General features: G+C 42.2%; 3 protein-coding genes across 4 annotated transcripts in view; 1 reads left to right on the forward strand and 2 right to left on the reverse strand.

Moving 5' to 3' along the window:
* LOC311509468 (neuronal membrane glycoprotein M6-b-like) overlaps positions 1-15,638 on the forward strand; it is a 32,747-nt gene extending 17,109 nt beyond the window's left edge. For both annotated transcript variants that reach the window (XM_084574692.1, XM_084574691.1), the window contains exons 2-7: positions 7,306-7,492; positions 8,609-8,768; positions 9,264-9,432; positions 11,761-11,834; positions 11,921-11,986; positions 12,619-15,638. In XM_084574692.1, the coding sequence (XP_084430818.1) occupies positions 7,306-7,492; positions 8,609-8,768; positions 9,264-9,432; positions 11,761-11,834; positions 11,921-11,986; positions 12,619-12,771 (809 nt within the window). In that variant the 3' untranslated portion in view covers positions 12,772-15,638. The remainder of the gene's footprint in view (positions 1-7,305; positions 7,493-8,608; positions 8,769-9,263; positions 9,433-11,760; positions 11,835-11,920; positions 11,987-12,618) is intronic.
* Positions 15,639-16,683: 1,045 nt separating this feature from the next.
* LOC311509469 (ras-related protein Rab-9A-like) lies at positions 16,684-20,405 on the reverse strand. The gene is made up of 3 exons (XM_084574693.1): positions 20,232-20,405; positions 18,430-18,464; positions 16,684-18,040 (listed from the first exon to the last, which is right to left on the reverse strand). Exon 3 carries the CDS (start codon positions 17,954-17,956, stop codon positions 17,351-17,353), a length of 606 nt encoding a protein of 201 aa, XP_084430819.1. The 5' UTR covers positions 17,957-18,040; positions 18,430-18,464; positions 20,232-20,405; the 3' UTR covers positions 16,684-17,350.
* Positions 20,406-22,123: 1,718 nt separating this feature from the next.
* tceanc (transcription elongation factor A N-terminal and central domain containing) lies at positions 22,124-24,526 on the reverse strand. Its single transcript, XM_084574832.1, has one exon. The coding sequence runs from the start codon at positions 23,644-23,646 to the stop codon at positions 22,675-22,677; it is 972 nt and encodes a 323-aa protein (XP_084430958.1). The 5' UTR covers positions 23,647-24,526; the 3' UTR covers positions 22,124-22,674.
* Positions 24,527-25,319: the final 793 nt, after the last annotated feature.

Genomic DNA, 25,319 nt, shown 5'->3' on the forward strand with positions numbered 1-25,319 from the left:
CAATACGGAGCCTCCACCTCTAAAGCTTGCTAACATTAGCGACAATATTTAAAGCTACTAACATTAAACGTGAGCTTTGTGTTAGCTTCTAACGTTATTCTTCTAACTATATTGTCTACAATTTGCAAACATTATGGATATTGGCTAATTAGCTAATTTTGCTGCCATTAGCTACCTTGATTAATATTAGCCACTTTAGGTCATATTTGCTAATATTGGCAAACATTAGTCACCATACCTAAAATTTGCGAACATTAGCCAATATTAGCTACCATATTCTAGGCTTGCCAACATTAGCTTTTGTTAACAAGCTTGTCTTAAACTGAATAACAACCACGTAAGCTAATATTTGCTAACACTAACTAGTATTAGCCATTTGCCGCCATTTGTGAGGTTCGCAGTATGTCCTGCTCTTCTTTTATTCTTTTATTTTCATCTTTATGTATAATTTACAGTCGTATTTCAAAAAGATTGGTAACAAAGGCCCATGAGCTATCACAAAGAATTCATCTGAAACCACCACCGCCCAACATTGCATCTATGTTTGAACCCGAGTCTGCAGTGTGTATATGAATAGCAGCAAGCGGCAGGTTGGCGCAGCATGCCTTGTTCCTGAGTGAAGCCAACCTCCTCTGGCCTTCCTCCATCACCCACTGATGCCCAATCTGCTCCTCTCATCCATAGTCGATAAAACGCCCAATGCCGATTAGCTCTTGTCATCATTACCCATGACTGGCATCGATAAATGACTCACTTGAAAGATGTGCAGGTCATCCTGTGTCTCAGTTTCAGGTCTTTGTTCTAGATGACTATCTAAGAAATAGATCTTGTGGTTTATTTGGCGGGGCATTATTTTATTCTGGGTGCATGAGATGCAGGCACATGCCTTCACAGAAAGTGCCTTACGGTAAATGAGCCTCTCTTCAGTAACTCATATTTAAGAGTTCATGCTCAGTTGGGCTCTTGTGCCAGCCACACAGTGTTCGGCAAGCCCCCGAGGCTACTGGAAAGTGGATCTCCATAATCACATCGGGGGGAGGGAGATGGAGCGGAGGCTGAGGGGCCAGGGGTGGGCCAGTGACTTCTTTGACATCTCAGGGCAAGCGACATTAGCCAAGATGGTTGCGTAACCATTGAGCCATTCACTTGAACGGCACGGAGGTCCTGGCCAGAGGGGCCATTTTACATTACGGTGGAACAAGACTTTGCTCGGCTGAGCCAGCAGACAGCCGTTCAGGACAGGTGATCCTGCTCCTGAATAGGAGATGACAGAGAATTGAGAGGCGGTTAGAGAGCTTTTACACTGTGTAGGCAGTTGGTGGATTTTCTGCCATTATATCTTAGATCGAGTCACTGCACCTTTTTAAATGAACTCCTTTAGTGCTCTGCTGTTAATTGTACTTTCCTCATTATCCAAACTAGCCACCAACCAGGCCACAGGGCTCCTACACTTAGTCGAGTCCGAACTTCCTGTGTTACTATTGCTAGGTTAGACAAATGAAACCAGGTAAATGTGATTCTTCAATAGTGTGGAACATTTACAGTGTATACACACTGTAAACTGGTGAGAAAACTAGTAATATTTCTATGGGAACTGACCCTCACTTGACTAAAGTTTGTCAAGCCTAGCAACAGTAACATAATATAGTTGGGACTCAACATGTAGGAGCCTTCCAGTTGGTAGTCAGCAAACCATTCAGTCAATTACAGTCAATTACGCTGATGCCTGACGATAAATCAAGGTCACTAGACTTTAAATATCTTCCTGCTTAATCAGGAATGTCAAATATGGCTGTCCAAATGTAAACTTGCAACAAGCTGATAGTAATTTACACCAGATGAACAGCTGTGTGTGTTTTTCTACATCTGTGTGTGCTTTGCACAAGAGCACCCACTCTCGTATGTGCCCCTTCTGTGTAAGCATCTCAGCAAAATTTTGTTTTGTTTTGTTTTTTTTGCACGAAGTAGATGTGTCAGGTGTGCAACTTGGGACTTGAGTCGCTTTCCCAACTCTCTCAGGGTTTAGCTCAGAACTGGTGACAGGGCGAGGGAGCTAGAGGGAACCGACATCCTGCAGGTCGGCGGGATGAAGGTATTGATCACCGAGCAGAGCGCCAAGAACGGGTTTCAGAGCACCGTGCTCCGTCGCGCTTGGCCAAACGCCAACCTTGTGAACTTTGATAATGCCGCATCACCTGCCAAGGTTTTCTCAAAAACAGAAGATTAGGGTCAGTTATGTACCGTGGGAAAAAAAAAAAAGAGAGAAAAAAGGCCTGAAAGGGTGACTTTGGCTTACCTGATGAAAACGTTTGCCTTGATCAGATTAGATATACTACCCTGAAAGCTCGCTTAAGTACGAGGAGTTTCATTGAATATTTATAAGTATCTTATCATGCATAACTGCAGTGACTTGATTCTGAACATTGACAAAATGTATATGACTGACACCCAGAACGGTTCCTGAATGCATCACAGGTCACTGAATGAAGACTTGCGTGGATAAGTCCTTTGTTTGGGCTCTTGGAATTTGTCACAGGCATGTTTTACTCCCATTTTATAGTTAAATTAATTAACATTCTAACAAAGAACATTGGTGGCAGATGATGATGTTTTAGTCCGATTCTCATGTCTCCACTTGGACAGCTTCGTGCTATGAGTTGTTGATTCTGTTTGTGCAACTGCAGCGTTCCCAGATTTGAGGCATTTCTTGTGCGGTTTGTAACACAAATGGCCCAAAATTACAGAAAGAAGCTGGAGCAAACAGCTTCCCGATGATGTGCTTTTTGATGTTCTCTCGCTTTTTTTTATGAAGCAGCTCTCATAAAAGCTCGGAAGGAGCGCCTCGTGCCTCCGCTCGAGTTGAAAGACGTTGCGTTGTTGTGGCTGGAGCCTGCTGCCATCAAACACATGGGGCTTCTTTTTCATCTCAACCAGAGGAGACACCGCCATCCACCCCCTCTCCCCCCGTCTCGTTTTCCTTTCACTTTCCCACACCTTTTCTCCCTTTCTCTCTCTCTCTCTTCCAGCTCTTGTTGAATTGTACCCATAATGCACCGTGAGGAAATTGCCCCATAATGAATACTGCACTTCTAAATATGAAATCAGCCGTGGGCAGGGACCAGATCGGCCGTTGAAATATTCACAAAGCTTTAATAATGCTGCTCTTCCTGGCAGATGCACCGTGCGTGCTAACAGTTGGCGATAATCACGCTGTCCCAATGGGTTGTACAGTTTATGGCAAATCATTAACTATCAGGACGGTCGATATAATCTCTCTCTCACCTCTACTCTCAGTTTATATTCAAATCTGATTTATAGGAGTGGCAGCAAGGAAATCAGTGTAGCTGGAGACATGATGTGGACGAATTCAGACAATACGTAGAGATGACAGTTTACCTCTGTTATTTTCCATGCTGTTTCTACAAACGCTACAATTAAGTTCCGGTGGCGACGCGCATTTGAAGGATTATTTCATGGCGAGCACTTTTCATTTCGCGTCGTGGGCGTCAGGTGATTGACAGGAAGCGGAGCGCAGTCACAAAAGATGTCAGCGTTCAGTGACAGGTTCTGTCTCTAAGCGCGTCTACCGGGTGCCAGGCCTCATTTATCCAGCCTGAAATGCTTAATGTCCAATAAGAAGACTGGAGTTGGAATAAAAAAAGGGAAGGTTTTGTATTGGCTTTGTGGAAGATGTGGCAGAAAACCAGCAACGATGGTGAAGAATTTAAAGCGACTATTGTTTTTTTTATGTTTTTGTTTTATGTCGGGCATTACAGTGTCTTTCAGCTCGTTGTTTTGGTTTTACCACGCTCAAATTTTACCGTATGATCCGGTCTGAACGCCATTTCCGGCAGCTATTCAGCGAGCTTCACGTTAATCTCAGCTCGAACGCCAAAGCTAGTTGTTAGCATGTGAAAACTGCGTAGTATTTTTTAGCTAAAGACGCAAATATTGTCCTCAGGAGTGGAGGAGGAGACCAAAAACAGAGCAAAAACTTTGGGTCAAATATCTGAGTTTGACCCAATTCCCAGGAACCAAATGGAGGGGAAATATGTATAACCACTGCATCTTCCTTCCTTCCCTTTATCTTGACATCCCTTCGCTTGCTTCATTTGTTATTTTTGCTCCAACATCAAGATCATTGTTGCCCTTCAGCGCCAATCTTTGGGTTTCGATCGAGGTTACATCACTCCGCATCGATGTGTGAGAAGAGTGAAGCGGCTGCGAAGGACTACGCTACCGCTGAACTGGGTCGTGGGTAACACGTTGCTATGGCAACTGCCATTTGCCAGCCCTGGGGCCAAGGGCTGCTTTTCCCTTACACTTTCCTCTTTCCTTCTTGTTCTTTTCTCTGTTCTTCCTCGCTCGCTCTGCCTCCTTCTCCACTTCCTTGCCTCTTTCTACTATCCTGTTTTTCCTCCGCTTACTTATGATCCGTCTTTTTCCCGGCCTTCCTCTCCATTCACCTCTGCTTTTTCAGCTTCCTCTCAACCCCCTCACTCATGCATCCTTTCCTCTTCATTTTTATGCATCGTTCATTTCTTTTCACCGGCGATCCGCCTTCACTGACTTGTTGAGATGATATACGATATAGCATCGTAACAGGAGCGTGACATATTGTCTCAGCTATTAACTCCGACTGTAAGTGCAGCGTGGGCATGCGGTCGTGTTTCAGAGCAGTAGCAGAGCGAAGACAGGCAGGGGCCAAGGCAGAGGTAGCGAGACGCGGCGAGGTATAAAACGAGAGCAATGGGCCGGCATCGGTGTGTCACCTAAATTCTGCTCTAATGAATTGTCCATTGATTTCCATTAGGCCTGGCTGGAGCTGACCACTTGGCCCCCGTCTGTTTCCCATTAGCGAACTTTTAAACTGAGGCTGACAAACAGTCGTAGCCAGAGGCGCACCGGATGAGGGGGCCCGATCGGCGTTCAAAAGAAACCCATGAATTCATCCATGAAGCTGCATGGAGTCGGGGACCTGACAGAGTTAACAGCAGAAATAATATAATCCTTAAATACCAGTCACGCAGTGTTGGAATTTGTCTCCAGTGAACAAAGTCCTTTCTAGTCCGTGAATAGACGCAGTATCACCAGGATCTTCATGATTTGCATTTGAAAAAGCAGGATTACTACATCCCTTTGACAGGTAGGACTAACACCAAATTACCTGCTGAGATTGACCTTTTCGAGCTGGATGGAGTGTCAGTGCAGAGCGGCTTTTAAACAGCCTCCCCGGTCGTCATTGTATCGACCCGCGAGTCCATTGCCGGCCCCTCGGGGCCCGGCCTGCTTCTCGCCTCAGGATTTTTGAGCCGCCCGGCCTTATCGGCTGCGCTCCTCCATCAGCCCGCTTCCTTCATTAATAACATTAACAGGATTTGGATCTATTGCGCAACGAGCCTCCGCTGCGTTACGCAATCTTCATCAACGCCGGTGCACTTTGGGTGGCAGCATCTTAGATTGACGTTTAGGCTTTTCTGTCAAGAACAAATCGGAAAATAAAGAGTTACAACTTGGGTTGTAAAGATTTCTACAGTTACAGCACTCTCGGTCTTTGTCGTGAGTACACAAAAGCATACATTAAAGGCCTGTAGAATTTAATTTCGTGAATAGAGGAGCTTAAAACAAAATAAAAGCATGACATTAAATCAGTCTATTAGGTTGGGGGTGCTCTACATTTTTCCTACACTTCCTGTTGACGGCCTTTCTTCACCTCAGGGAAGCTGAAATCAATTCTCTCTTTTAAACTCATCAATAACTTACTGCCCTCAGGCCTGTAACGCAACCCAGCTCGAACAGTTCAGAAAGCGTTTTACTTCAAAATAAAATTACACACTTATTGTGTTTCGGTGAGGATTTCTGTTTTGTCTCTCCTCGGCGGTGAAAGCTCTCGAGAGCCTCCTCTCTCGAGAGCCTCCTCTCTCTTTCTCTGCGGATTAATTGCTTTATGTGGAAGGATATCGCCTCACGCCATCAGCTGTCCGACTCTATCGATTGAGCATGACGTTAATAAAAGCTGTCAGAGGGTCTTCGCTCCTGCTTGTATGGATGTTGGAGTGAATCTCATGTTCTCACCGGACTGACTGTCATATATCATAAAGCACCATGACCGGCGCTGAGTGTGTTATTCCATAATGCCTGGTATCGCTTTAGTAGCAGGGGATGTCACAGCCGATCATCTTGTGTATGTGTGTGAACCTGCATGACCAGGTTGGAGGGACATGCACTGCGACGTGGCAAACCGAGGCCTCACAAATGTTTTGATTCACCACTCTGAACATGAAATAATGATGCTTCAGAGCTGCCAATTGGAAAAAGGTTGTCATGGAAACAGCAAAGTGGCACACACAAGACAGTTCATTTGTCTTTTTTTTTTTTTCAGTTTTTTTTCCCCGTAGTTACTTCCTGCTTTGCCTGAGGAGTTATTTTTAAACGGGCGTTATATAAGATGCAACGCTTGTGCACAACACAATGTGTTACTTTTCGTTTCTCTTCATCCTCTTGACTGTGAAGCGAGCGGGAGCGGCGGCGGGATGCGCTGCATGCGCTTGGAGCACCTGTGCACCCCAAAGCCTGTAACCCGTGCAGGAAAGCTCGGCTAATGGAAAACAAATTTACTAATTCATCATTGTCTCTGTGTAGAAACCGCTCTCGCACAAGGGATCATTGTCAATTATTCATCGTCATTTTGGTGTTTAGATAAGTGCTGGAGGAAGATGTGGAAGGCTCAGGCAAGTTCTTATGCAAATAAAATAATGAAGCAGGACATGCTAGAAAATGGTAGAATTATGTGTTTCAATCCGCTCGTAAGAAAGAAAAACAACTCAACGGACAAAAGGGAGCGTTTTTTTTTTTCGCAGTAGGAAGGTACATGTGAGAATATAGCACAGCTTACATGTAATATTCAACACTCCCAGCTGAGCACGAAGCGAACGCACTCTGATGCTATGATTAGTCGCTCGACATGCCTGACAGGGAGAGGTGTTCTTCTCCGAGAGTAGCGCTCTTGAAGCGTGCATGCTTGAACATCCACGCAGGTTTCTGCACAAGTCAAAAAAAATGTAACGGCAGTGGACAAAAAGCTGTTGAGTGTTGCACCCAGTGTCATCAGCAGAGGCGACCCAGTATCGGTTTGAGATGTCACACTGCAGGAGTCCGCTCTCTTTGCTCTTGCTTGTTCAAGCAGTTACCAGTCGTGTGCTTTCAAGTCTGACCTAAATTGTTACATTCTTAGTTTTAAGCTTTCTTTCAGCTTGAGGAATGGTGTGGAAGTGAATAACTCATGCTCTTTGTCTCCTCCTGTAGGATGCTTCGAGTGCTGCATCAAGTGTCTGGGCGGGGTGCCCTACGCCTCACTGGTGGCCACCATCCTCTGCTTCTCAGGGGTGGCCCTGTTCTGTGGCTGCGGCCACGTGGCACTGACTGGGACCCTGACCATGCTAGAGAACCACTTCTCCAGGGTCACCAGCGACCACGCCACCCTCACCGTGGTGTAAGTCCTCATATGCTTCCAATCCAAGTATCCACATGTGCTCTGTGAGCCGTTTTGTGAACACATGCTTCAAGGTTTCCAGTAGAAAAGAATGAATCGATGTTGAGTTCTGGCACCAGATTTCATTTACTTTCATGCTTTCTAGTAGGACCAGAATACATCAGTACTCGCCCTGCAGTTATGAAATCTGTCGAGGACAGCCACCCACATATCTGTCATGATTCAGAGCGCACTAAATCCAATAAATGTCTCAGCTAAGTGAGTGAGCATGCAAGAATGCAGTTATAAGTAAAAGGAGAAGGCATTTACAGTATTTCAATTGTCAAAGACATTTAAAGAATACATGCAATATTTTTGCTACATTTATTAAAAATGAACCCTGCTCCCACGATAGACAGTTTATTCTGTTTGACACAGTTCTGCTACTTTATCCAATTAAGGGGATTAATTAAAGCTTTACAATTTGAGATTGTCGTATACTGGTACTCGTCTTGTTTTGTTTTCCAAACGTATTATTAATCGTAAAAAATCTCTAAAGTTAGTTAACATTAGCTACCATAGGATACAGTATATGACCAGACTTGTCTAGAACTAGCAAGAATAAGCTACAAGTCATATTTTTCGAAAGCAGGCTAACATTAGCATACGGTACTGTCCATATTTGTCTAATGTTATACAGCTATAGACATTATAAGCTACTGGTTATGTTTGTCTCAAGTTATTAGCCGTCATAGGCTACTGATAAGTTAGCAAATTTTAGCCTTAATACGCTACTGTTCATACTTGTATACAATTAGCTAACATTAGCCACCATAAGCAGCTGCCAGCGTTTGTCTTAAGTTAGCTAACATAAGCCACCCTAAGTCACAGCTCTAAAATTAACTATGACTGAAACCATCAGTCATAGTTAGTTGGTAATTAAATCAATTCATAAAATATTCTTTTATATGATATAACAAACAGAAAAAAAAAACACGCAACAGAAAAATGAAGGCCAAATCTAGCAAACATTAGCTTCTGGTTGGGCTGCAGGTATCCAAAGTTGCCATGTCCAGGTCAAAAGCCCTATGTTTGAATATTAATATTCCTAATATTGTGCTTTTTCTGTGTGTGCAGAATCCAGATCTTTCAGTACATCATCTATGGCATCGCTTCCTTCTTCTTCGTCTACGCCATCGTCCTGCTGGCTGAGGGCTTTTACACCACCAGCGCCATCAAGAAGGAGCTGCAGAGCGACTTCAAGACCACCGTCTGTGGACGCTGCATCACTGCCTTCGTATGTCGACACATACACACGTACACACAAGGAGCTGCAGCAAATCATCACACCCACTGACCCAGTTCTGCTGCAAATGAAGGCGTCTAAATTAGATTTAATTACTTTGATGTGTAATTTACAGGGTTTTTGCTTTAAATAGTGACTACTGGCTTGAATTTCTAGCACAACAGTCGTTCGTTATGCTTTGCAAGTCAAGTGTCATCATGAAAAGTTATGCAGAGGCGCAATCACACACCTCTACACATTTACATCCACATAAGTAATACAGATATACACCAAAACATGCACACACACACAAATACTACAAAGTCCTCTTGTGCCTTTTGGGTAACTCTGGCATAGTTGGTCCTTTCTGGCCTGATTACTCTAATTGCTGCAGACGTCCACTAACATGTGCATTAGGCCTCTGATTGTGTGGGCTGAGGTTTTTAATGAGCATTATTAACCTATTTGAAATGCAAAAAGTGACAAAATCTAAATCCCTCTCCTCAGTTCATGTTCCTGACCTACATCCTCGCTCTGGCCTTCTTTGCCATCTTCGGCTTCACGGCGATCCCCGTTTTCCTGTTCTTTAACATGTGGAATACCTGTGCTGCCATGAAGTCTCCTGACGCCAACATCACCTCTCCTGATTCCATCTGTGTGGATGTCAGGCAGTATGGTCAGTAGCGCCACATAGAGTCACAGTATACTGCATGGGTTTGTGGAGTTGTATGCATTCATTAATTAATTTCTTCAATTTACTTTTTGTTTAAGCATTAATATATTTGTCAGTAAATTTAGTAAGTTGCAAGTCCTATTGACACTGGTCATTTTAGCCAAACTCTGTATCTAGTTAGCCATAGCAAGTCACGTGTTACATTAGTTTAAACTAACATTACCCATCATAAGGCACAGGTCATATTGCTCCACACTTAGCTACCATTATCCATCATAAGCTACTGTTCATATTTGTTTATGGTTAGCCAAGTTTAGCTACCACAAGCAACTCATTTTGTTGATTTAAACTTATCTTACATTAGCCACCATACAGGCAACTTGTTGTGTTGGTCTAAACTTAGCTAACAGCCTTCATGCAGACTTAAATATGAACTGCAGTTCATATTTAAGTTTAGCTTAAATTAGCTAGCATAAGCAACTCGTTATGTTGACTTAATCTTACTTTGGTCCCCTTAAGCAACTTGTTGTATTGGTCTAAAGTTAGCTAACATTAGCCGCCATAAGCATCTCGTTGTATTGGTCTAAAATTGGCTAACATTAGCCATCATAAGCTACTGTTCATGTTGTTTAAGTTAAGCTAAAATTAGTCACCACAAAGAGCTGTTCCTGTTGTTTAAAGTTAGCTTGCATTAGCCACCATGAGTTCCTGCTTTTATTGTCTAAAATCAAAAATCTAATACAAATACAAATCCTCAAATACCAAGTATACGCTACTAGTCACATTTGTTAAAAGTTAGCTAACAATGGCCTCAATAAAATACATTATTTAGTTGCAGAAAAAAATTCTATGACCAGTTTTGACATTTGTCACCTAAAGATATTTGTCATTAGCATTGCAGATAATTAAAATTTCTTCCACTTTCAGCATTAGAGCATTGCAAACATTATGTGATGATGACAAATCCAACAAATCAAGGGCTGTTGAACTATTAATGCAGTGTGACAAGGTGGATTTTATCCTTTGCCCCAATAACAGTTTGAAAGCAGGATTTTTAGCCAGTTGGAACAGGAAGCATGGAGTGACTCTCAGCTCATTCTCGAGCCATCCAGGCCAGCCTGTCCTTTATACTTTTGCTCCAGCTCTGATTGAACACCTGATCTAATTAAGGGTGACACATTTTAATTGGAGTTTAATTGGCTCAGGTGTGGAGGAGCAGAACTTGCAGCACAGGTGGATCTTGATATCTAGGTTATTAAAACAATGACTTTCAATGAAAATGCTACTTTATGTGGCCCTGTGTGGCTTCACACTCACTACATACACAGCTCATCGTCTACTTCAACACAGAAAACATGCTTTTATGCTAATTAAGTGGTTAAAAACACACTTACAGGATTGTCCAATGAGATAAACACTGAATAACAAACTCAATCCCAATGTAACGCACATCCCTGATGATACAAAAATGCATGCTATGTCTTCAAACTCTAAGACAAATCCTGATCAAGGCCTGTGTGCTCAAACACGCTGGCTAACCCTCAGCAATAAAGGCTTTTAACTGCACATGAAAGAGCTCAGGCTGTTTTCCCGCACGGAGACCAGGCTTTACCTGCAGGACAGCAAGATATAGAAAGACTTTTCATGATTGGAAAGGCTTTACTCTCCCTATAAACATCACATATTCATCTCCAGCTGCTTTAAATGTCATTTTACGCATATGAGGTCAGCGTGTACATTTAGAATATTGAGATCCTGATAGTGTCGCTGTGAAAACAAACCATGAAGTATTAAAGCAACGCAACGCTCTCCTGTGATTGCGTATGAGGTTATCGGTTTTATGGCCGCAGTGTATGATACGTGACCCACATTTGAAAGACAGCTGGCCCGCTTATGAAGTGGGATGAGCATCACATATCACATATGCTTCATTGGCTGCGGTACTGTACTAGTGTGCTGTATGAAATATTAACCCCAATTACTGGCAGTCATCAAATTATTGTTCAGGAGATAAAGTTTTCTGAGGAAAGATTTCTGATCTCTTCCTTTTGTGCAAAGCATCCTGTCGCACATTTTAATGCTAATATGGGTGCAAAGTAGAAAAACTATAAGAAATATATATAAAAAGCTGTCAGTTCTATGCTAAAAAGGGCTTCAAAATAATGACCCATATTTTTCCAGCAGCGGCAGCAGCAGCCCTGTTTCCTTTAATCTTTATCTGAGCCTAATTCATAATACCTTCAATCATACAGTCTCTGGGGAGATAAAAGCTTCTTGTCTCAGATGAGAGAAGCGGCAGTCCTGTGACGTTTCATCTCTCTGATCCTGCAGGTGTAATTCCGTTGAACGCCACACCAGGAAAAGCTTGTGGAGCCACACTGGGCGACATCTGTAACACCAGCGAGGTGAGAGGACGCTGACCTCTCGATTTTATTTTTTGTTTTCCTCTCCTTCCTTTCCTCCCCTCACTAATATCTCTTTTGATTCACAGTTCTACCTGTCGTACCACCTCTACATCGTGGCGCTGGCCGGCGCCGGCGCCACCGTCATCGCTTTGGTAAGCTCCTCATGATCGCGCCGATAATGTGCTGCTGAAAATATGCACGTTGCCATGGCGTGCTTATCTGTTGCCGTAGCAACACCGCCTCTCATGTATGTCATTCTATGGGTTGAAATCCTGCCCCGCAGCCAGCCTCTCTCCGTGTTTGAGTATGTGTTCGTACTGAGGGTCAGTGTTTTACTCTGCTGTGGAGGCGGGCTTTTTTGTTTTGTGTCCAGGGAAATGGAGATTCTAAAAAAAAATAAGCACCTCTCTAAATATTGTGCTGGATCATCTGGAAGCCGTGATGCTTTACAGGCAACTGTTCAGGAGGTAGATAGAGCAACTGGTTTGTTACTTTGCTCCATATTTTTTTATATAATAACTATTTTCTTATATTTAGACCTCCTGCCGTGTAATTTAAGTAAAATTATTGGGCAAAAATTTGGGCAATCTGAACTCCAGGTTTCAATCCCATTTGATCTCCCAGACTAATTCGTAGAGTCACATGTGATCATTAGCTTTAACCAAGCTCTTTAAAGAACATTATTCATTATACAACATTATAAAACATATAATGTAGTATAGAGTTAGTCACCCCTTTTATTTGCTATCCTTGAGCATGAAGAAAACATGTTGTTTCTCTTTAGGTCCACTACCTGATGATTTTGGCAGCCAACTGGGCCTATCTGAGGAGCGCTGTCTCCACGCACGAGTACCAGGACATCAAGACCAAGGATGACCAGGATCTGGAGGCTGAGGCGCGCTCCAAGGATGGCCAGAACTCCTCCTCCTACTCATAAGGACAAGAGATCCTCTTCCACCGCCATCCATCTCCTCTCCAGACCTCGAACCCCCACCTCGCAACACCCAGTGCCCATCCTTCCCTCAGTTAAAACAAACCACCTCGGTCATGTTTGATAGTCCCCCAAACTCCTGACTCTCCATCCTCTTCCCGATGTTTCTAAGGGGTTGTGGGCGCTTGCTCGCACCAGAGGGGAAGAGAATAGAGGGTCAGGAGAACGGGCAGGCCCAGACGGAGGCAGATGCTTCAGAACGGGAGGGCTCGTCCGTCGGGGTCGAGCTCAGGTACAGTACATCAGTTCAGAAGTGTCTCCTCCCGCGTGCTTTTGGGCGGCGGCTTGTGAACGTGGTCCCGGCTGTGATGGCCTCGCGCCCTGAGCCAGCTCAGCCTCTCAACACACAGCTCCTAACAGCCTAAAAACATTGTTCACTGTCTGCTTCATCCACAGGGAAGCCAGGCAGCGACCAACTTCCTCCGTTTTTTTTGGTGTTTTATATGCATATATATATGAATATGAATATATTGTGCGAATGTGTACGAATGTTGTTGTTTTTTTTAATACTCTGAAAAGTATGCCAGGTATTATTATGATCTTTGTTCTTCTTTATGATTTGCGCTCATAGCTTTTTTTTCCTCCTTTACTTTTTTCTCCATCTTTAACTTTAATTGCTAATGCTTGATACGTTGTTGCACTATTTAACAAACAAAAAGGATAACGGAGATTCAAAATCCCTAAAAAACACAAACCACCCCGACCCCCCTCTCTCATATAATTACCTAAATCTCAATTCATGTGGTATCTCAAGGATTACTGTGCATTTACATGAACAGTTTATTTTCAGCACCAAGATTCTAACAGTTCATTTAAGACCAGAGGCATAGCATGCTATTATTAAAGGAATAGTTCTAGGAAAGTGCTGATTTGCTTTCGTTTCATGGGTTGGAGAAGATTAATGGCTCAACAATACCTAATTTGAACATTTTTGTCTGAATGAAACAATTGGATATTGTAGGTTAGCCATTCTGGTGTTTGGGCTAGCAAAGCTGCTAAGCTAGAACCAGTACCGGGCTCGCTAAGATTAGCATGAAGACTGGTACCAGGTAACCAGCAAGCTCTTTTTAGAACAATTCAGACTGTTTTATGTGAATTAAACTGAAAAGATAATACACATATTCACTGGCTTGGTAAGCCAGTTCTGTTTCTTTAAGATGGAGACAGGTTCGCCTTTTAAACAATAAGGTGTGACGCTACAGGTGTGCCAAGTGTGTTAGCTAAGATTAGCATACAGATCAGAACCAGTGAAACAGCAACAGCTTTTGGTGTTAATGAAAGTAACAAGATAAATTTTCATTAATTATCTTATTAACTTTATATCATTGAACCAGAGCCAGGTTAGCTATGTCGCCTGTGTTTTCAGTGCTGAAGCTAGCCAACTTTAACTTGATATTTATATTGGTATCAAACTTCTCATCTGATTCTTGACAAGAAAGCGAACCAGCACTCTTCCTAATATGTCAAACTATCCTGTTTAAGACCTTTGCGATTTTTGCTACACTCTTCACCAGCGGCAGCAGAAATAAAAGATAAATCTGTCCGGGTCTTAAAAAGAAACACACACCTCAGGTATCAAACCAAATCAGATTTTCACCAGTTGTGTTCTTTTCCAAAGCCTCACCATTGAAACTCTTACCAGACTGGTACGCTGTCCTGTGTGACTTATACCGTAAAAACCTGTTCAATCAATTCTTCCTTTTGAGAATGAAGGTTCACCTGTAAATAGCCGAATCACCCTAAAAAGCTCGATTAACACCTCTCCCGAAACAGGGAGAACACAATCAGTGTTTTGCCATGCTCTTCTATTCTTTTTTTCCACCAATATATGTAAATGTACCCTTTGAGATATGTGTTTAGCACTCAAATACTAGTTCTGCATTTGATATAATAATTGTAATGTAACATCTTAAATGATATGTTGTGAGAGGGATACAGTGCAGTCATGATATGATATGATGGATTGAGGTGCTTGTGACGTATACATTTTAAAATACAAAATAAAAAAAAACACAAAATTGATTTGTTAATGTTTTATCAGTTTTAGGCAGCTGAGGTTTTCTTGTGATTCAGTAACAATTATTTTATGAAACACATTTGTGCTTATTTTTCAATGGTCGGCCAAAGTGACTCGTCAGCGCGTTGACAAAAAACAGAGTCGCTTCTTTTTTCTTTTTTTCTTTTTACCTTTAACGTCATGCCTCTTACATGAGCCACAGAGACTGTTTTTGGATGTTTACACTCTGAATAAAACAAGTCAGGAATTTCATACATTGATTTTATAACCAGATATTGTTTAATAATCATGAACTATATTCTAAAACCGGTTAGTTTACCCTCAAAAAACAAAAAAGACAAATTTTTCGATGAGATGAAGCATGTCAGTATCGTCCATGTGTGCAGCTGTCTATTCTGTATAAAAAAGGACTATATTGCCATGTGTGTTATGTTGATAAATATACGTGCTTTGCCACCAGGTTGATGTAAAGGCAAATTTCAATTTCCTATAAGACGATGCGTGTCAGGGTGTTGTTGTTTCCTCGTTATTTGCATGAAGGAGACATGACTGTGTCTTTGCAGTTTTTCAGGTGATGTGTAGTCAAATGTACTGACAACTATGGTAGGCGGTGTTTGCCCCCTTCCTCCCACTCTTTTCTAAAGAAAATTCCATTGTACTTTGATGGCATTGTAGTCCCTGTAGGTGTTTCATTATGGTTTTAATTTTTTAAGTTGGAAATAGTTCTATGACTCCTATATAGTGATGATTTTTGTAACCTTCTCTAGTAAAACCGATATTTTTTATTATCGTGACACCGTGCGTCTCCTGCCTCTTTCTTGAGTTCGTGATTTTTATGAGGAAAAAAATAATATTTTCTCAACTGCACGCTTATATCTATAACCATCATAAAAAATACTGGCAAAGTTCACCATGGCTAGTTCTAAATGAATTTTTGTTTATTCTATATTTGAATTTCCCCATTTACTACTAAGTTCAAGCAGCTGGCAATTTTTTAATTGTAGAAAAGCAAGGAAAAATACTGTTTCTTAGCATGCCAGCAAACTGTAAGCTAGCACCATTTCTTTCAGATGGCTGCAGGTTAGCATTTTTTCCCCATTCATGATTGAGCTAGCTTGCGAGTGAATCTACAGCAGGTTTAACTTGAAGACTACCGTGAATCAAAGGAACAATATACCTATTAATGAGCGTGGTGAGCTACTTTATATCATTTAGCTTGAAGGAGGTTCGAAGTTTTCCTGTGCGTTCAATGTTTAAGCTAGCTGATGTTAGCTTGCTTTTTTTTTTAACTGCTGAAAAGCTTGGAGCGTGTCAGCATTTGTAGGCCACTCTTGCAGCAGGTGATGCCAATCTGGGTCATCCTGTGCTTCTTTCTGTTTCAGCTTTTTCTGGAGGTCACACCCACCCAGGTGTTTTCACTAATGTTCCCTGAAGAGCTACTGCTGATTGGTATCCCAATAATTCTTGTATCTAATTTGCTGCTTCTGTTGTAGCGTTTAAATAACATGTCCAACCACAGCCTGATCAATACAGCGCAGAGCCTCAAAACTCAATCTGAAATTTAAGTCCACTTCCTCTTTAGCCCATGATTTCAATTTGATGGAGATTAATGTGACTGTGAAGCCACAAACTGGGGTTTAGCTCTTCCAATTCTTGACACCTGGGCACCATCTTGTGGACAAAACGGGGTACTGCACTGCTAGAAAACCAAAGACAAACTGAAGCATTTATCCAGTTACTTTGTTGGCTGACATTTTATTTTAAGTGTAAAAAATTGTGGAAGTCATTTACCTTGATGAAGGCACATTTGAATGTTAAGAACAACGCATGAATACAGGAAATTAATAACTTAATTACTGTTTTATCACTTGTATTATTAATGAATACAATTTTAACATCATCAACACTCGTTTCAAGAGAAATAGACATTGTTGTTTTTAGTTTTTCTGACCTGAAATAATTCTGAGTATTTATGGGCTCTTCTATTGTGGGCCACCGGTTTGTTTATTCGAGTTAAACTGCAACGGTTGTCCTCACAATAAGGTTGTAAATGAGGTTGTATAGTTTCTAATCTGTACTTCCTCTTGTATCAGTATCTGGGCAAAACATAATCTCAGGACTTCTGTTTTTATGGGCTGAAATTGGCAGGCACCGCTCCGTCAATGATTCATCAATGTTTTTTTAGCCTTTAGCACGTCTTATAGACTGACTGTAGTGGAAATCCTGAGCGCTTCATTATCAACCAGTTCACATCAACCAGTTCATATTGTAGTTTTTTCCAGTGAACAGGAATAGTGTCTCCTGATGGTGTAAAAATGCTGAATATAATGTCACGAAACCTCCATTCTGAGCTTAAATATATCCAGATTGGTTTTAAAATGCTGATCCTGACCAAGAGTCTAACCGAGGACATCACATGCTGTGTTGAACAGTAACTGCTAAACCACCCGTTCCTCTTTCTTTGCACACTCAAACCCTCATGTGCCATCTCTTAAAGTAGCATTCAGCTCAACAGCAGCTGGGCTCAGGGTGACGCTTCCTCTGTAAGTCCACTGTGTTGGTGTTAATGAGTTGATCATCTCTGTGGTCCAGCGCCAGAATGCGACGAACTGCCTCCTCAAAGGCTGAAGCTACATTCGTAGCATCCTTGGCGCTTGTCTCGAAGTACGGGTGTCCGCCGTTTTCACGACACCATTGCCGAGCGTCCTCCCCTGACACCTGACGCTCAGGAACATCCAGTTTGTTGCCCAGCACCACGAAGGGGAAGTTGTCAGGGTCCTTTACGTCTGCATAGTAAGTGAACTCCTTCTTCCAGTTGGCCAGGTTTTGGAAACTCTGTCCATCGTCCACGCTGAAGGTGAGGAGGCAGCAGTCGGAGCCTCGATAGAAAGGCGTGCGGAGGCTGCGGAAGCGCTCCTGACCGGCTGTGTCCCAGATCTGCAGGATGACTTTCTGCCCGTCCACCTCTAGCTCTTTGTTGAGGAACTCCACGCCTATGGTGTGGAAGAGGTGCGAGTCGAACTTGTTGGTGACGTAGCGGTTCATGAGGGAAGATTTGCCCACGCCACCGTCACCCAGAAGGATCACCTTCAGGAGAGTTGACTTGGACATCATGGCTGATGGGGTTTGCTGGGGTTAGTAGTCTGGGCCAAGAGTCAGCACAGAAGATCTGGAGAACGATGGAAAACCCAGTTTGCCCTGGGGAGGAAAAACTTTCAGTTAGTTTAGAAAGCAAAATATGTACTGTGCAATCAAATCATTTTTAGTCAGACAACATCTCATAATAACAACAGGCCTGACAAATGTTTGTTTCATTATGTTTGACCTTTAGTCATACAAATAAGAACAAAGTGCCTCTCTGCCAAGTTTCACTTTGCCACCCGTGGCCTGTAAACAAGAATTATATTTCCTCACACTGCGAGTAAAACTGATTCAAGTCAGTCGACTGGCTAATCCTGTTACACAGCCACAACACACTCATTACATGACACAACTAATGAACTTCATACACTTGGTGCAATATGATCATCACATGGATCCTGATCACAGGACCAGTGAGTCAGCAACGGGAATTGACTTTTCCTCACCGTTACATCTGCACACAGATCACTGCATCGGCGACCTGAAAAAGAGAAAGAGAGACTTATTATGAAGTGGCCAGAGAAGTTCACCCACACAGGCTCAGCAAAGTGACTAATGAGGATTTAAGTGCGCACTTAATCCTGCACCACACGCTGGCATACTTTACATATCAGCTTAGGATAAGAGCAATCATCCCGCCTACATCCCGGACCAAATCTCAGAGGAGGACGTGGGCAATCCAACAGCTTTTCTACATGAACAGGCTCACCTCATCCATCACGGTCAGTGACAGAGATAGTCAGCCTCATTACTCAGGGAAGCATCAACAGCAGATACTTGTCCTTTAAAGTGGTTATGTTCACATACACACACACTCCAAGTATCCATGTTGAAGGTATAAATAAACTTTTGGCATTAAACTAATAACATTAACTGCTTTATTGGCCCACTAGATGTACCTGTTGCGTATTTCCCACTTAATAATACAGATGCCATGACTTACTATGACTTAAGCGTTGTGATATATCGCAAAGTATTGTGATAATATTCACTGTGAATGAAGTATTGTGATGATATTTTATCATGGCTTAACTATAGCGATAATATTGCATAGAAACTTAAGTATCGTGATAATATCGTATTATCATTTAAGTATCGTGATAATATCGTATTATGACTTAAGTATCGTAAAAATATCGTACTGTGACTTAAGTATCACGATAATATCGTATTATGACTTAAGTATCGTGATAATATCGTATTGCGACTTAAGTATTGCCATAATATCTTGTTGTGACTTGATGTTGTGTATTGTGATAATATCATATCGTGACATAAGTATCCAGACAGTATTGTATCGCAGGGCCTGTGATACTTCAGTTACAAACCCATATGCACCATGAGAAATATCTTTGTATGTTCAGTAGGCTACACTACAAGTTTCATTACAACAAACAAAAAGACCGCTAGATTAATGTTACTCACCCAATTTCTTTGTAGTCCATAAATATTTCCCATAAGGCCCCACCATCAGATGAACTAGCAGTAAAAAAGCATTTCTAACAAAGGGCTAAAGTCGGGTAAATGATGTCTTTGTCCTGGTCACCATAGCTCCTGTCATTTGTTCTGGAGAAGCATTAACATTTCTGAAGCAGCAGAAAAAGAGGCAGGAATGAATGGCCACACACATGGGAGTCATGTGTTTCCTTCCCAGAAGGATGTGAAGGCAAAGCTGCTCTGTGGGTTTATTCCAGTCACAATAATAATAAAAACGTTATCTACTTCAAGTATATAAGTTAATTTGAAACTTCAAAATAAAATGCTTCTGTTTTTGGTTGCGGTTTCAGTGCAGGAGCTATTATGTTAAGTCAGCAGGGCCCAAAAGTCACGACAGGACACCTGAGGTGAGCGTGACTTAAACATAACTTATGTCTTATCAATAAACAAGGTCATCATGGGATCGGCAGTAATCACATTGCAGAGTTGTAAACTTTGTAGCCTTTGTAGATCCATTATCGGACAGGCGCCAAACCGGGGCGTGGCTACAGTACCAAGTTTGAACGCGATTTTAAATAGCATAAATTTACTTCTAAAATGGCTGTTTGTCTATTAAAGCTTGCTTACTTGTATCCAGTCGGCGTCAGTATTTTTGATGAATCGTGTAAAAATCTGTCCGATAATGGAAGCCTCGCCGTAAACAGTTGTCCGATAATGGGCGAGCCGCTCGCAAAGAGCGTTCGCGACTTTACTTCCCGATCAAAACGAAACAAAGCGAGCATTTTCACCAGCAGAAGCTCGGTAACGTTACCTGTCGATGTGCTCTCCGGGTACCGGGCGGTTAAATCGACTCCATTCTTCCCGGCCGAGCGTGGCTGTGATACGGTGACATGGCGCTCCGGTGTCCCCTGCTCTCTGGCCCCGGAGCCGCTGGTGACGCTCATATGACCCGGGAGTGTCACGCCTCCTCACATCAGGCGCCTTCCTGGATGCAGTCAGGGCATCTGCATTTTATTAAATGATTTGTATTTTTAATAAAAATAGTGTGATCTACTGAAAAAAAATCCAAAAAAAAAAACAAACAAAAAAAAAAAAAATAGGATATTCCAAAATGTCCCTAAACAAATATGAGGGGCCACATGATAACTTATTAGAAAGAAAAATCTATTACAGACGGACAAAACTAGGTTAATATTCTCTGAATTGTAGTTTTTATCTTGAGCTTTGTACCACTTTCAGTTTCTAATAACCTACTCTCGTGATGTTTTGTCTCATTAAGTGATTTGTTTCATGGGGCCACAACATCCCTTGTGCCATGTGCTGCAGCAAATGGTCTATATTTGTACATCTTTGCAGGTTTGCATCCCTTTAAACTAGGATTCATCAAAACAGTCACAAGTGTTTTCGCCCTGACTCTCTCTACTGTATGATCTGTGTGTTTTTATCTTGTATCTGGTGAAAGTTATCAGCCCTAAGAGACAAGGAGAGCGTGACAGGAGATGCAGCGCAGAGAAATGTCGCAGGCTTCAGATACCAAACAGACACACTTTTAGATACAAGATACTCCAAGCAGCTACATATCTGCATGATTTTCATTGCAGGGGGTTTTATCTTTCGGACTTTTCCAGACACAGAGGAGAAAGGCCGAGATGCTAAAAATCGCTGGCATTCACAGTGAAGACCCCTTCATGTGATGTCACGGCGATGTGCGAGTGAGCCGTTGTGCCACGTCGGCTGGAGAACCATGGGATATCCGCCCCCGAGGCCGCTCTGGAAGGCAGATTACCGGCTCACATGATCGACGTTTTCTCAGGTCACATGTCTCATCCATGGCATTCAGTATGCTGCACATGAATGGGATATTGTAAGAGTCCTTTTTTTTTTTTTTTTGACTCAACATTCATACCCAGATCAGAATAAATCAAACAGAATAAAAACCATTCACGCTTAAAGTCAAGGCCCCAGTGACTTTACACTATTCCTGACCAGGAAATGGAAGAGAAAGAGATAGAGAAGCTGGTAAACACCATTAAATGAGTCGAAATACAGGGCCATTAGGAGAGGCAGGAAATGATAAGAGTGGGGAAGAGGATGACGAGAGCTACTTCTTGAAATGTTGCGCTTTCAGTCTGCGGCTGCAGTGAGCAGTGACTCATCTGCAGTTACGGAGCTATGAGAATTTAAAAAAATCTTCTTTAATCCACAAGTATGAGGCCCATCCTTCAAGACAGCTCTGTCTTTTGTTTCATTTGTGTCACTGTTAAATGTATTTAACTGTTGAATCTATTGAAAACTTCATTACACACACACACTGACAGCTTCTTGTAAACCACTATTAACACAGCTCATTTCATCACAAATTACTTATCTTAAAACAATGTATTCATTGATATAGCTACAAGTGTTTACTGAAGAAGTAAGATAAGTTCTTGACAAATGTATGGAGAGCAGAAATTGTGAGTGTATAGTGTAGCATTTGGCTCTAAAACAGGTCACTGCTCTTAATAGCCTAACCACTGTCGTTAGCTAGCGAGCTATTTTTATGCTAGGCAACCAGGGACATGCTAATCAGCTAGCTCCTATGTTTTTACTCTACTATACAGCTTTCTGCTTCCTGTCATTTTATTCCCAATATTTCTTTCATTAAATATTTGTATTGTATTGTATTGAAAAGTGACTAACTGGCTAGGTTGCTAACTGCTTGCTAACCGTGTGTTCTTAAGCTATTTAATCTGATGGGTCAGTAAGACATTCGTCTCACAGCCAACGGGAATTTTAAAAATCTTCTTTAATCCACAAGTATGCGCCCCATCACTCAAGACAACTCTGTCTTTTGTTACATTTGAATCGTTTAACTATTAGCAGGACAAACTCTTGTTCATTTTGTGGCTACAGTAGTACATAAACTAACTAAATTAAGTCCTTCATCTGGGGATGAAGCCAAAATGCAAAAGAAACCGCAACTGTTCCAGCTCTTAGAATTAAATATGTACTTTTTTTTTAGCTGTCTGTGAAAATAAACTGAATTTCTTTGCGTTTTGGATGAACAAAACAAGCAATCTGAATATTTTTCCTTAGCATCCAGGAAATATGGATGGGTGTTTTACAGCGTTTTTGACATTTTATCGACTAAACTAAAAATAAAACAGATGAATCAATATAGAAAGCCCCACATAACAGTTGGATTTGGAGGCACTGTTCAGTCAAAAGTCACAAAAGCTGATCTTTCTTGTGCCTTCAAGGCTGATGATGATTTAGAGGCAGACCCAGCCGCTGTGGTACCACTGCTGCCCACACCCGCTGCAGGTCACAAAGGTCATTGCATCCTCGCCATCGCCGCCGCCCTTCACCCACGCAGGCAAGAACAGCACACCCCTGGAGACTTGCGTCACTCTGCAGTCTGAACCCCCGCATTTGTGGCAGCGAATCTTCCGTGTGGGCGTCCCCTCTATCCCTTGTGGAAGCTGCCTCTCGCTCACACCCTGGGTCGAGTACTCCCTCCTCAGCTGTCGGAGCTCTGCGCCGGCCATCTCCTCTGCAGACATCCGAGCGAAGGCCTGGGGAGGCAGCGAGCCGCTCAGGAGGCCCTGTCGCAGGTGACAGTTTTTGGGGTTCCTCAGGTTGGCCACCTTGCTCCTGACGCAGGCTTTGTATTTGAGCTGGTTGGGTGTGTGCAGCTCGTGGATGTGCCGCTCGATGTCTCCAGCTAGATCTGCGGCCTTGTCTTGATCAGGGGGTTCGGCACAGAGGGCAGCGAGAAGGAGCTGGACACATTTGGTTCTTACAGAATCAGAAGATGCAGGGATGCTCTCTGTAGAGGAAGTCTGGAGGGAAGGTTCAGACTTTATGGAGGATGCTACTTGTTCTGCAGCACTCTCCTCCTTAATGTCCAAGTGGAAATCCCCCTGCTTGGAAACTCCATCCCCAATTTCTGGGACAGAAACCAGCTCTGCCTCCTTGTCAGTGCACTTCAGTCCTCGAGTATCCTTGCCATACTCTCTCTTCAACTTAGACAACAAGCTCTTGACTTCCTTCTTCACGCCACCGTCTGAGCAGCTTTTCAGAAGCCGGTAAAGCACTTTAACAATGTCAGTCATTTCCAGCTGCTCCGCTGTGATGCGAGCCTTATGAAGGTCACCAAGCAGTGTCAGGATGTTTCCATAACTTCTGTCTGCAATGAATTTCTCTATCTGAAGAGCACAGTGGACTATTTCCTTTGCATCCATGGCGGCTGCAAAAAAAGAAGAGGGAACAGTTAGCTGCAAAATTCTGTTGTGTCTGCACAATTTAACACATTTAAATGTTTATTTGTATGTTTGTTTATAGGTTTACCTGATCTCCTTCATGGTTTTCAGCTTCTTCCTGCTGACAGTGACTCCAAAAAACGTCTACAAGGAAGCCGCCATGTTGGATGTCTCTCAGGGAGCGAAAGTGACCCTCGTTCGCCACTAGATGGAGCTGTAGCCTCACAGAATCAGAGTGTGACCATGAAGATGTAGGATCAGTTTGGAGTTAGTTTCTTAAAATGTATTTTGATGTCGACATAAGTGGAGTTTAATGCAAACTATTTAAACAGACATGAAGGAATGTGTGGTGTGTTTTTATCCATAAAAGCATTTTGTCATTTGATTTAAATGTGCTGCAGGATATGTGCTTATTGCAGGGGTGTCAAACTCATTTTAGTTTGGGGACCACAAACAGCCCAGTTTGATCTCAGATGGGCTGGACCAGTAAGATAATAGCATGGTAACCTTTAAGTAACAACAACTCCAGATATTAAATTTGTTTTAGAGCAAAGAAGAACAAGTAAATTAAGAGAATGTTTACATTTAATAAACTTTAATAAAGATTTACTAAAACAGTGGACAAATTAATAATAGCAGTATATTTATATATGGTTGATGGTTTGCAGGCGTTTTGGAGTCAGATGTTTGGATTCTGCATGCAGAAACATGCAGTCCTCGTATACAAACCCCCTTCAGAGAAGAATGCAAAAGTCAAAGGTATAGCGAACAAGATGAGGCGAGTCTTTCAGCTGTGGTGAAATTACATGTTATGAGAGAAGAATATGAATGAGCGCTTTGGATAATTCACGGTTGATATGGTGTATTTCCTGAAACAGTCTGGACAGACTAGTTTGCAGATGGTTGTTATTATGCCCTCTGAGCCAGCACGACAGTTTCATGTAATCCCACACTTGACATGAGTGAATGAAAAAATAGAAGCTTTGTGTCACTCCAAGTTTACATACACATTTGTTTGAACATCATTGAAATGCAAACTTAACTGGAATTTCCAAAAACTGTATGCAATTTGTGAAAGTTACTGAGGCGAGGAGTGAGTCTGAAGCCTTTAAATGTGTATTATTACAAATGTACAAGACTTTCTCGCTGAACTATTTAAAACTTCAGTACACACGTACTGACAACTTCATATAACATACCACTATTAACACAGCTCATTTCATCACAAATTACTTATCTTAAAACAATGTATTGCTGAATACAGCTACAGGTGTTTACTTACAGGTAGAGCCTAACCACTGTAGTTAGCTAGCGAGCTACTTTTAAGCTAGGTAACCAGGAACTGATGCTAAACAGCTAAAAAGCTCTTCCATATTCACTCTACTGTGCAGTTTCCTACTGCCTGTCATTTGATTCCCAGAATTTAACGTAATGTCATCAAATATTTGTTTTTGTATTGAAAAACCGGCTAGCTTGCTTGCTAACCGACTTTTTAAGCTACTTCATTTGATGGGTCAATAAGACACTTGTCCCGCAGCCATCTGTAAACCATTCCTCTTTTGTGAAGCGGTTTATTCTCTAGCAGATGAGAGATAATAATAATAATGGTGCAACACTTCCAGTGAGCTGGCTCCCTGCACTTTAGCTGTGCACTA

The sequence above is a fragment of the Chelon labrosus genome (genome assembly GCF_963514085.1).
Source record: "Chelon labrosus genome assembly, chromosome: 24".
NCBI classification, from domain to species: Eukaryota; Metazoa; Chordata; class Actinopteri; order Mugiliformes; family Mugilidae; genus Chelon; species Chelon labrosus.